Source organism: Galendromus occidentalis, unplaced genomic scaffold (assembly GCF_000255335.2).
Source record: "Galendromus occidentalis unplaced genomic scaffold, Mocc_1.1 scf7180000077284, whole genome shotgun sequence".
Taxonomy (NCBI): Eukaryota; Metazoa; Arthropoda; class Arachnida; order Mesostigmata; family Phytoseiidae; genus Galendromus; species Galendromus occidentalis.
The window spans coordinates 457,906-469,423 of NW_003805272.1; the positions used below are offsets into that span (position 1 = coordinate 457,906).

Consider the following 11,518-nt stretch of genomic DNA (forward strand, 5'->3'; position numbering starts at 1 on the left):
CTAGCAGCGGTCCTGGTAGAGAACATAACTCGTGAGGGCCGAAGGAAGGTGTAGTTCGGACGCCCTGTTCAAACGGTTCTTGCCCAGTTGTTGCCGAATCGATCGCCGACAAATGTCTTTCAAGGGCAACGGCTCCGCTGCAAAGGTTCGACAGGTTAGTTGGTACTCGTAGACGCTTACGTACGTTATTTTCTTCTCATCCATCTCGTTGCATCCTGATCGTCACATCCGATCGGATCGAGAACGCGCGAATCCGGCGTTATGAAAAGCGGGAACTGAGCAGATACTTACGATCGAGACCACCGATGTATTTGATGGTGATCTCACAGTGTCCCCAGACGGCGCTGACGATGGGATAAAGTTTTTTGCCTTTCAGTCCACGGAAGGCGACGCCTAGGTACTGGCCGTTGACAACGAAACCAAGTGTGCCTTCATCCATATCGAGTACAACCTGGAAGGTATCGGGGACGAGAAACACTTCGTCCGAGTTGCTCTGCGAGAGCACGGGGTACGTGACGGGTTGATTGTTCTTGATGTCGTGGTAGAGCTTGTTTCGGCCGAGGTCCCAGCCCCAGGATTCGACGTTGCTGCCCACGAGACTTTGGTAGCCGACCGAATGCAGAGGGGCATCGCGGGTCGCGACGCCCACAACTGCGTGGGTACCGCGTTGCCGCGTCGACCATTTAAGCTCCCACATATGCATTCCTCTCGTGTATCCGACTCGACCCCGGATGCAGTCTGTGCTCTGTGCAACCGGATGCCTGAAAGAACACACACAGTCACTCTCATCCTGCGGAAACTCAACCGGCGGCTCCGACTTTCAGCCTGTCGGCTGCACTCGCCGAGTTTTTATGCTCGTTCAGTATCCGCCAAGGTGGATGCGCATATGTTGCGACAGTTTCTCAACCTTTTCGAGATTTCGAGCTTTCGTTCGGGCCCGGCTCGCATTATCGTCTGTTCGGCGTTCCGTCGTTCGGCCGTGAGCTTACCGGTGAAACGTGAGTCGATCATCTTCTTTGACGAAAATGTTCAACGAGCGATCTTCGGGGTTCCAGCTATGGCGTAGTTGCATATCGTGCGATGCCGCCGGCGTGTCCAGCAGCATATCCAATCGAGCGGGCCGTTGGAGGTCTCTACAACTCTGTTGATCTCTCGTGACCACAGCTCTGGAAAGGAAGTTTTCGGCTTGAGATACGCGATCGAAACAGGCGACGACGACGAATCGACGGCAACACGTTTCGCGTCCGTCCGTCCCTTCGGAAGTGCATCCGAAGTGAGATATAATGCCTTCGGACTGATTCGGAGAAATAGATGGTAGAACATTCACGATTGAGAATTGATGACAGTTCGCGCTTTACCTCTGATTGCCATTATTGTCTTCGCCAACGGAAACGACCTTCAAGCCGGTACTGACTCGTTGGCCCATCGTCGTCTGGAGTGTCAGCGTATTGAGCGGAGATGACGGATCCGACGGATTGAGATCACTCTGACTGTTGCTACTTGAGAGCCGCGTATCGACCAGAGATACGGATAGACCTACGCGATTCGCTAAACCTGACGCGACCTCGGCGCCTAGGGCGGACTGGCTTTTCTGTCGGGCGCTTCGTTGGCTGTTTGCACTGTTCCGATAGACGAAATATCGAGACCTTGCGTTTTTCGCCGACTTTATCGGACCTTTAAAGCTGCGTGGACGTGAGTTCGATCCGCCTTGCAGTGTAGCGCCGGCGTTCGCTTGCTGCTTGTTGAGGAAGAGCTGATGGTCTTCGAGAACGTATCTGAAGGCGGACGGCCCGTGGTAGATGGGGCCTCCCACGCTCTGAATTGTGATGCTGGGAGCTTCACACCTGGAATACAACGACGAATCAAGGTTACTACTACTCTGCTCGACTGAGGTCATGCATCTGCTCACGCTCGATGCACCGGTTTTTGTATCGGCTTTTCGACACGAAATCCGCGACCTTCAATGCCGGGACCGGAGGTTCGAAACGGCTCGAAACGCATCGAACGACTCCGATGGAGTCCCTTTTGGTCTGGAAAAAATCCTCCGAGAGGATGGCGACAAAGTGAAACACAACAACAACGATAGAACCTGAGATGTGAATGGAGCCACGAGGAGAATCGACACGCGAGAACCTTCAGACTGCGGCTCGGATCAGGAGTCCCGATCGGGTCTCGGTTCCGAGTCGGACCGGCATTCCGGTGCTACCGAGTTGTGGGCATGCTGTCTCCCCGGTCGGAAAGCAATCGACCCATTTGTTTCGAGAGATCCGCGACCATGTGCGAATGATTTCTCTCTCTCTCGATCATTCTGCAAACATCTCATTCGGATCGGAGAGGTCGAAGCCGTCGGCCGCGGTCACGAGTACTGGTTATGCGTCGCTTCCCAGGTGCAGCAGCGGCACTGCTGCGCTCATCGATGATGGCATGAGGTCGACGACGACTGCGGCCGCGGCGGACCAAAAGCAGAACCGGCCCGAGTGAGCGACCAGAGAGGATAGTCGACCTCGCGGGAAGCAGATGGTAGTAGCTGGCCAACTCGCTAGTGCTGTATATGTGTACGAACGTGTGTGAGAGTGTGCAGAGTAAGTGCTGCTGCTGCTGCCGCCGCCGCCGCTGGGCCTCTTTGGGAGGTTCTCATGTTTTTATCTCTCTCCGGAACCCTGGTAGTAAGCAGCACAGCGGCGGCGTGCCAAGCGCTGGCACGGACCGACAAACGGGGACCACCGCTCGTTCATCGAAAGCAGCTAACCCAGCAGCAGCAGCAGCAGCACCCCTGCTTTCTCTGCTGCGAATCTTTGTCGTTCTGAAAGTAAGCTCTAGTCCGGCCGCCCGACGAACTCTCCTGCCAGGCTCTCCACCGTTAAAAGGATATCCGACCACCACCACCACCGCCGCCGCAGCAGCGGCAGCAGCGGCGGCAGCTTGCGCAATGTTGTCATGAAGACGGAGTCGGAAAAAAAAGAATAAAGCGAAAAAACACGCAGCACGCTCTTCGAAGGGATTAAGAGCTTGGATTCGCTCGTAACCCCCACGCCGGCGGTACCCGACGTCAGTTGGAGTTGACGATGCCGTAATACTGCTTATCGTGACACGCGAGACTCTTCCCGAGCTTCGTCCGGCAATCGTTCCCAGCTATGTGCCAATTGATGTCGGAATTCGTTGAATAATAACTATAAGAGACTAATCGGCTTGCTCGGGCTGATAAGGGGAGTTCTTCCTCCTCGAATTTTTCCCGAGTCTGCAGCCGACATCGCGAGAAGTATCCGATCTACATTCATATCTCCCACCTCATTCCAACTGAACGCTTTGAGTCCCGACAGTGCAATCGGACGTCGAGATCTGGCCTCCAGCGGAGAGATAGAATTGTGTTCATCAGCGTTTGGAATCCGAAATTCATCTGATTTTCGACCAGGGTCGAATGACTGAAATCTCTGCATTGCCACTCCCCTGCTCTCCTCCTCTCCCCCCCGGTGCGTCCTCTGCCCCAGCGTCCTGCTTACAAGACAAGAAAAAGCGCGGCGAAACCGCGCCAAGAATCAGGCCGACCGTATTATCCCGCAGGCTCGTAGCTCCACGCTACTTTTCACGCAATGAAGGGGAAATAAATGGAAAAGACAATGAGACTGGCAAGCAAGGTCTGCTTTCTCAAACGAGGGACGACAGAGCATCGCCTAACCTTAGGCTTTCCCCGTTGGCTCATTGCAGCGTCAGGCTCAGCCCATGGTGCTGCGGCGACCGCTGCTGCGACTGCAGCTCGGAACCCTTCGGGAGAAGGGAGGCGTTCGCCATGAAGGGGGACCCTGGTAAAAGAGACTGCGTCGGGGGTGGCGCATGGGGGACTGAGGGAGAGAGGGACTCGGAGGGGCGATACAACGGGAGAAATACGAGGGTAACTTACGAGGCAAGCCGCCAGCAGTAAGGCTAGCCGAGTGCACGATGGCAAGCGGACCGACGGCGGACGGGCGGGCGGGCGTCGAACGGACAGACGGGCAGGCAGGCAGGCAGGAAGGCGATACCACCACCCGAAGTGAGGGGAGGTCACCGCCAAGCCCGAAGGGCCTCGGAGAAGGACCACAGCCATTGGTCAATTGCTTTTCTCTACTATTGCTGTCGCTGGCACAGCAGCCGCTTTGCCAAGAGAACAGAAAAGCGGGACAGAAAAAAAGAAGCGCAACCATGAAGCAACATCCTCGTTACCCTCGACGTCATTGTCGCTGTCGTCGATGACAACGGAGACGTTTGGCTCTTGCGGAGGGTCGGCGAGTGGAAAGAATAAAAACGACCAGAATGGAGGCAGGGAGGAAAATCTCCTGCGAGAGCTGATGTACATGGATTGGAGTTCAGACTCGCTTCCCCACCCGTCCACGAGGCACAATCGATGACTAAAGCCCCGGTTTTAGAACGCTCAAGCCACGATAAGGCCACGGGGATTATTCCTTCCAGCTGACTGCGTTACTCAATGAGACTTCTATCGAATTCGGTGATTATCTATTATCCATTATTATTATCTTCGAGCTCGGATATTCACTCCCACGCGACATTTTCGAGTTGAAATCCTGATCGGTGAGCGAAGCAAGCAAAGGAGTTCCGCTTCGGACTTTTAGAGCATCAATTTGGTTTTGGGGGCTCTTACTCCCATCGAAACTCCTAATGTAGCAATAATAAATAATCGAGTCTTCATGAGAGCTTCTGACCGTACAGAAGTTCCTCCGTCGTCGTGTTTTCCGTTGACTAAACGTATGAAGGAGTCCTTGGAGCTCTGCCAAGGAGCTCTCGGATGGCCGGCCTTCCTGAGGTCCGAACTCCGAGAGGATATTTTCTAAGAACGAGTTACTTCGCAACCCGAGTACATGTTCATTCGCAAGTTCGAGCTCTGGCCGGCAAGCTCACTGGCTGGATCGCAAGCCAAGCGTTCGAGTGTTGAAACACACAAGCGAACAGGCAGGCTTGTGTTTGCTGGGTTTTCCTTCCGGCGTTGGTGGGCCCGGTTCCAAGCTCTGGGGGGAACGAACCCTGGGCCTCTCCCTGGCAGCAGCAGCAGCAGCAGCGGCGACGACGGCGGTCGCGGCGGCGGCTCAGGCAGCTTCACGAGCCTGACAGCAAGCCATAGAACTGCGAGGCTTACCCACCCCAAGCGAGCGAACGAGCGAGCCAACGAACGAGCAAGCGAGTGAGTGAACGAACGACCGACCGACCCGATGATTCAGCCTCGGCGCTCGCTCCGAGTTCTGGACCCCTCGAGAGCCCCACATATAGAGACTCACTCGCCGCCCGTTCGCTTGCTTGCTTACTCGCTCGCTCGCTCGCCGCAAATGCTAGCCGAACTCACATTGGAGGAGCGAAATGAGCTCTTAGAGCGAAATCCATACAGCAGCATCAAAGTCAGTTTCGCTGTTCCGCCAATGACGACCTCACTCAAGCTCACTCGCTTAGTCGTGGGCTCTCGTGCGTGCGGCAGCGTGCGCGACCGAGAGCCACGCCGAAACACGGCTAAGGTTCCGCGGCGTTCCGGGTCCGACTTCAAGGCTGCCGGTGTTGCGACCGTCTAATGAACTATGGGTTCGAGTGGTGGGATAGAATTGCGCTCAGCTCAGGACTCCTCAAGGAGCGGAAGCTTTCGGTGAGGGGAACGGCTACGTCGACGCTACTCGAAGGTCGCGCTCACGGTGATCGATAAACCCCTGACTGACTAAGACAACGTTCGACTGAGTTGCGGCCGATTGTCTCCACAAGATCGAATACCTTCCGAGCGATTCGCGAGGTCGTCGATATCCGCGGAACCCCCGAAGCTCACCCTGTTTCCGCCCTCATCGTCTCGATTTGAAAACGCGCAACTATTCCACTTCGATACAGTCCGCTAAGCGAATCCAGAGACCCGTCGTCGGTATCAGGTCCGGGTCTTGGGATATGATCTGGGCTAACGTTTCGACCGCCCGAATTTCGTATGTCGAGCTCAATCCTCCTCCTCCCCGAACGTGGAGAAGGAGAATAAATGATTTCCGACTTGCCAATCGGTTGGTTCTGTTGCGGAATGGCGACCGTCCAGCCTGACTGACCGATAATCTCCAGAAGAGCAAATGATGGACATGATCGACAGTTGTTATCATCTGTTTGCCGAAAATCGTCGAAAGGAATTCAGTTCCATTAAGTTCACTCGGGAGAGAGGGGGTCGTCTCGCGACCCACAAGCCACAAGTCATTCACTTGCAATAATGATTTATCCGAGTTGTTTGGAAAACCGTTATATAACGCATGCAAGCCCCAAAGCGGGGAAACAGCAAGCGCGCTCCCGCTAGATCTGCGTAGGGAATCGGTGACCGCAGTCGCATTGGCAGAATCAGCAAAGCTCTCATAGACACCGACGACGAACGAGAACGGTGCTGCCGCTGCTGATGTCGACTATGATGATGACGACGACGACGACGAGAACCCCGTTCTAACGGTACTCAGGGGGCCCAAACATCTGCCACCATACAGCCGGAGCAGCGAAGCAAGCGAGCATCGAGCAGTCAGGCCAGCGACAGAGCGCTCGGCCGGCCGGCCAGCCAACTAGAGCCAAAGTTAGTCAAAGCAGAGCACACCCACAGCAGGAAGGCCACGCTGTTGAGCGCTTGCCTGCCTAGCCGGCCGGCCGGCCCTGCCCGACCGAACGGCAAGCAAGCGCCCGAACGAGCCAACGACCGGCAGAACAAGCAACGGACAACCCGCGCCTAGGCTACGCATGAGCTCTCGTTGGTGTCGCGGCCACAACATGCCAGATGCCCACGACCGACCGACGTCGAGGACGTACGGACAGGCGGACGAACGCACAAACGTCAGTCAGGACGCACCGACTGATAGACAGACGAATGGATCGACCCTCAACGAGCCACGTAGGCCACGAAATCACAACCGAATGTCCAATGTAGACCTCTCCATGCACTGCGGCCATCTGCTACGACACGGGCACCTAGATGGGGAAGATTCTGTCTCGTCGCAGGGTCTGATCCGCATGCGCATCCCTGGAAATCATTCCGGCGATGATCGACAGCTGTGTCCCGGAGTTTTCAGATTCATTCCCTCTCTTGATGATTGATGCTCGTCGAATGACGCTGTATTGCCCCAATCGAGGACGCCCCGTTCCTCTCCGCTCAGGAGTCGCGACACAGCAGCACGTCTGCGGATCGAGTCACCGCTTGATGCCCCCCAGTTAGGTGCTTATCTAGCAGTCGACAGAGCTCGGCATAGCAATCGCAAGGAGCCTCGCAGGCGAGCCAACAGCGGTGTCCCCATTAGAATGGTGGGCCTACCGAGAGGGTGAGTGCTCGCTCGGTCCCTTCGTCCGTCAGTTGGGCGCTTGCCTTTCTTGCCGAGGAGGGTTCACCAAAAGCTCGAGCCGACCTCCTAACTGGTCGCTTGAAGGGCTCTGAGTCCTCTCACAGCGTTTTCGAGCCTCCTCCACCATTGCAGCAGCGGCAGCAGCAAGAGCAGCAGCCACGATAACAGTCACAACAATAACCGTCACAACAGGAGCAGAGGCAAAAGCAGACAACAAAGTTGCACGGAAAGCCAAAAAAACCCACGGCCAACTCCGAGGGAGAAAGCGTCCTTCGTGTTGGGTTCTTCACGAGCTCTTAGAAAATTTCCCGCGGCTGAAAAGAGCCGCTTCGAGGTGCCATGGGGGTCCGGGCAGACTCCGGCGTATCTATTGTAGACTTGTTCGAGTGGATGGAAGTCGATAGTTCCGCTAAATTGAAGTTGTCGGACCTTTCGTCGTCCTTGAGACATCACAGCTCAGAGCCAAGATGATTCAATTCCATGCTCGCATCAGAAAGCTGTTTTCTTATCCCCTACGGCTCGGCGCTGGTCGCTCCGCCGAAGATGGACCAGAATGGTCTCACTCAGACCCTACTTCGCTCGCTGGCTCGGTACTTTTATCTAGAGTTGGCCTTTTCTGTGACGGCTTGCCTGCCGACTGCTACGGCCTCTGCTGCCGCCGCCGCATCTCGGATGGTGGAAAGATTCCCCTCTTCGATCGGCTTCTTCTTCTTCTCCTCCTCCTCCTCCTCCTGCTGCTGCAGCAGCAGCAGTCGAGCCCCCAGACGTTGTCCCCGTCCGCCTGTGTCCCTGCCCTGTTTTCCACGCGGCGGCGGCGGCGGCGATGGCCGTGGCAAGCCCTAGCTAGCGAGCTAGCTAGCTACCATCCACCGAAGAAACGAACGAACGAGCGAGCCAACCAACGAACGAACGACCCAGGCTCGTTCCATTCCCCCACTTCTACTACCACCAGCAGCACCACCACCACCACCGCCGGCCTGCCCGTTCGTTCGCTCGCCCCCCTCAGCCCAGCCCGGTCCCCGACTCGCCCCCCCCCCCATCCCCCCTCTAGTCCTGACGAAGAGCCCCAGCCCGGGAGAGGGACCTGGTGCAACCGCCTTTCGCCAGCACTGCCAGACAAAGCTCGCCCTCCCTCCGTCGCCCCCCGCCCCTACGCCCCTCGCCTCCTACTCGTCCGACCCTACCCTGGCCGGCCGGAGCGTACCCTAGCCTTCACTCCTCGGCAGCCCACTGTTCGTCGTCCCCTTCGTCTCCCGTCAGACCCCCTGACAGTGGCCCACGGCTGCCTGCCGACTGTGCTGCCTAGAGCCTTCTTCGTAAGCGGCGGCGGCGGTGGTGGTGGTGGCGGCGACCGACCGACCGCCTGCCTGAGTTGTCTGCCTGTCCGCCAGCCAGCTGCCTGCTTGCCTCGCTTCCCTTGTTTTTCGTTGCCAGCTAGCTTGCCGAGCAACTAATGTCCAGGGACAGCAGCCTCCGCAGTCGCCCTTGCCGAACGTATTCGAAGAACGTTCGATTCGCACGGGGACTCTTCTTTGAGAACAGGCAGGGGAAGGAATCGTGAACGATGGCGGTCTCAGGCCCGAGTTCCGGGCCCTTTCCATCCTTGAGTGTATCAACAGTGTGACGGCGCAATTTCCAGACGTAGTTTCCCGAGCTACGAACAACACGTGGCGTCGTAAGAGCCGCTGTAGCAGGGAGCTTCCCTCTTTTAACCCAAGCTCGCTCGCTCGCTGGCAGAAAGGCAGGCAGGCAGACTGGCGAACGGTAGGGCGGGGGTACTCCGTTTCCCTCCTTCAGGACAGAGCGAGGGAGCTCGAACGGGGGTCGGGGGACGTGGGGCGGTGTGGAGGGACCACCGCCGCTGCCATCACCACCATCACCAGCGAGCAGCACAGCACACGACTACCCTACGACGACGACGACGACGGGAACGAGGACGCTCTCCTAGAGGAGAAGCCTCCAAGCAAACCCTACGCCCGCCAGCCAGACAGACAGACAGACAGACAGACAGACAGACAGACAGACAGACAGACAGACAGACAGACAGACAGACAGACAGACAGACAGACAGACAGACAGACAGACAGACAGACCGACGACGGGACAGAGGACGGACAAGGCGAAGAAGCGACGGACAAGCCGGCGGACAAACTCGTCGTTTCTCCTCAGCCGAGTCGGAGAAACGTAAGCGAAGAGTCGAATTTTCGCTCCGTCATGATCACCGAACTCGATCATCGACCTGAGTCATGAGTGAACTTGAGGTAACCGCCATTGTCGCCGCTCGATCCAAGGAGTAGACCCGGATGGATCGCGGCCGCCCGACGAATAGCGAGACGTACCCTCAGAGATGTGCCAAGCACTGGAGAGCTCAGAGTTCCAGTTCGGTACTCTCCTCGAATCACCCCACCCGGGCTCTTTCCAGCATCTGGGTTTCAGGTTCAACGGAAGAAGAGAAAACATCCCATCTAGTCGGATTATGATCGAGACATTCTCGAGACGAGTCAATCTCTTGCGCCGAATTATTCCAGACCCTGGAGACTTCGAGCGGTCACATGAGCTAGAGATTATGTGCGGAATCATAATTTTCACTGAACCCCATGATCAGGATTCTCCTGTAGGAATTCAAGAATTCCTAATCGGAGGTTTATTCACCGGGCCTTCGAGCCCACTTCTCGACTGACTGACTGACTGATTGCTCGACGCGAGTAAATAAAGGAATCGGTGGGAATGATAGTTCGTCTGAGAGCCCTGAGAGAACGGATGAGGTTTTTGACGTTTTGAATGGACGCTTTATCGTAGGCAAACAAGGCCTCCGCCTCTCCGGAGCTATCAATCGACAAACAGCATCTCAACCCCGATTATCTCAGAAGCGCTCATCGCCGGGATGGAGGAAATTCACCTTTTGCGCTCAGAGAGCTTATTAGCTCCGGGTCAATTGAAGCTGTGACATCCCTGTGATGAGGGTTCAACCTTGCGGGATTCCTTTGGTGGATCCGACGCTCTTTCAGCAGTCAGCTATCCGGATAGGGTTTCGGGAAACATTTTTTTCGCGAGCACGGATGCTTGAGAGCGAACCGGTTTTCGCGCAAACGAGCTGTACCGGTTCTGTTGTTTGGCGTCGTTTCGTAACTAAACATTGCCTGATCCGCTGAACGGCTCCTCGTAGACTAGTGCTCGGAGAATCTCTCTCGTAAGCTGCTCGAGAGGAGAGATCGAGCGAGAAGAAAAAGATGTTGTTGCGGCTGTTGCTATCCGGAGGCCTTCCCGAGTTCAGTCAAACCTAAAACCCTTGTGTTCCTAATGTCGGAGCATGGGCTCTCCATTTTCTCCTACTGTTTCCAGAGCGTTCATGGCTTAGGAGAAATAATTCCGGATGGAACATAAGCGAACGATAAGAGCAAGCGAAGGAGCTCGACGAACGCTCTCCGTTCGGGACTTCCCTCTTCCCCATCGGCAGACCGGAGCGCGGTGCAAACACACGGATACGTTCGACGGTAGACGTTCGAAACATAGACAATGATTCCTATTCCTTTATTCTAAGGGGGGAAATGAACAGAAGCCCCCCCTCAGGCATATGTCAGCTCCCTAATCATACCTCTGTGAATCGATTTCTCCAGGACTACTCCCGACCATTGCCGATGCGCCGACAATGGGCAAGCCGTTCTGGTTCACGGAAGCCGCCGCGGCTGCTGCTGCAGCTGCGGCCGCTGCTTGCATCCATGACGATCCGGCCGGATTAGTGGCCGGTCTAACGATCGCGCCTCCGGGGAGGTAATGTGTGCCGAGTTCATGGAGATCCATTATGTGCGAGGAACACCACCGTAGAAGTGCACTTTTTCCTAGCTTTTACACTTCCTCCGCACCGAAAAGCAACTACACATTGGCAACTGATCACAACTGGACACAACTCTTCCAGGGAGTACTGGGGCACTCTAGCCGGCATTGAACAGCGGAGTCATGATAGCTGGCTAGCCGCGGGTTTCGTGATTCGGGACACTGGGAGATTCTCTCCTTAATTCAACGGATGATTCGATCCAACTGCTCTCGATGTGGAATACAGTGATTTTGTGGAGAGTTGATGAGAGGGGGGTGAAATGGAGGTGGTTTCGAACGATTTGGATGGAAAAATGGATGAATGAATGGGTGAGCAAGCTACCAACTCTCACGAACTCTGTGGCTTGACTGAAAGAGGTTCACGTATG

General features: G+C 56.0%; 1 protein-coding gene across 1 annotated transcript; it reads right to left on the bottom strand.

Annotated features, from left to right (window-relative positions):
• gus (splA/ryanodine receptor domain and SOCS box containing gustavus) lies at positions 1-11,117 on the bottom strand. The gene is made up of 5 exons (XM_029111118.1): positions 11,016-11,117; positions 1,359-1,882; positions 990-1,166; positions 292-761; positions 1-137 (listed from the first exon to the last, which is right to left on the bottom strand). The coding sequence occupies exons 1-5, from the start codon at positions 11,115-11,117 to the stop codon at positions 1-3; spliced, it is 1,410 nt and encodes a 469-aa protein (XP_028966951.1).
• Positions 11,118-11,518: the final 401 nt, after the last annotated feature.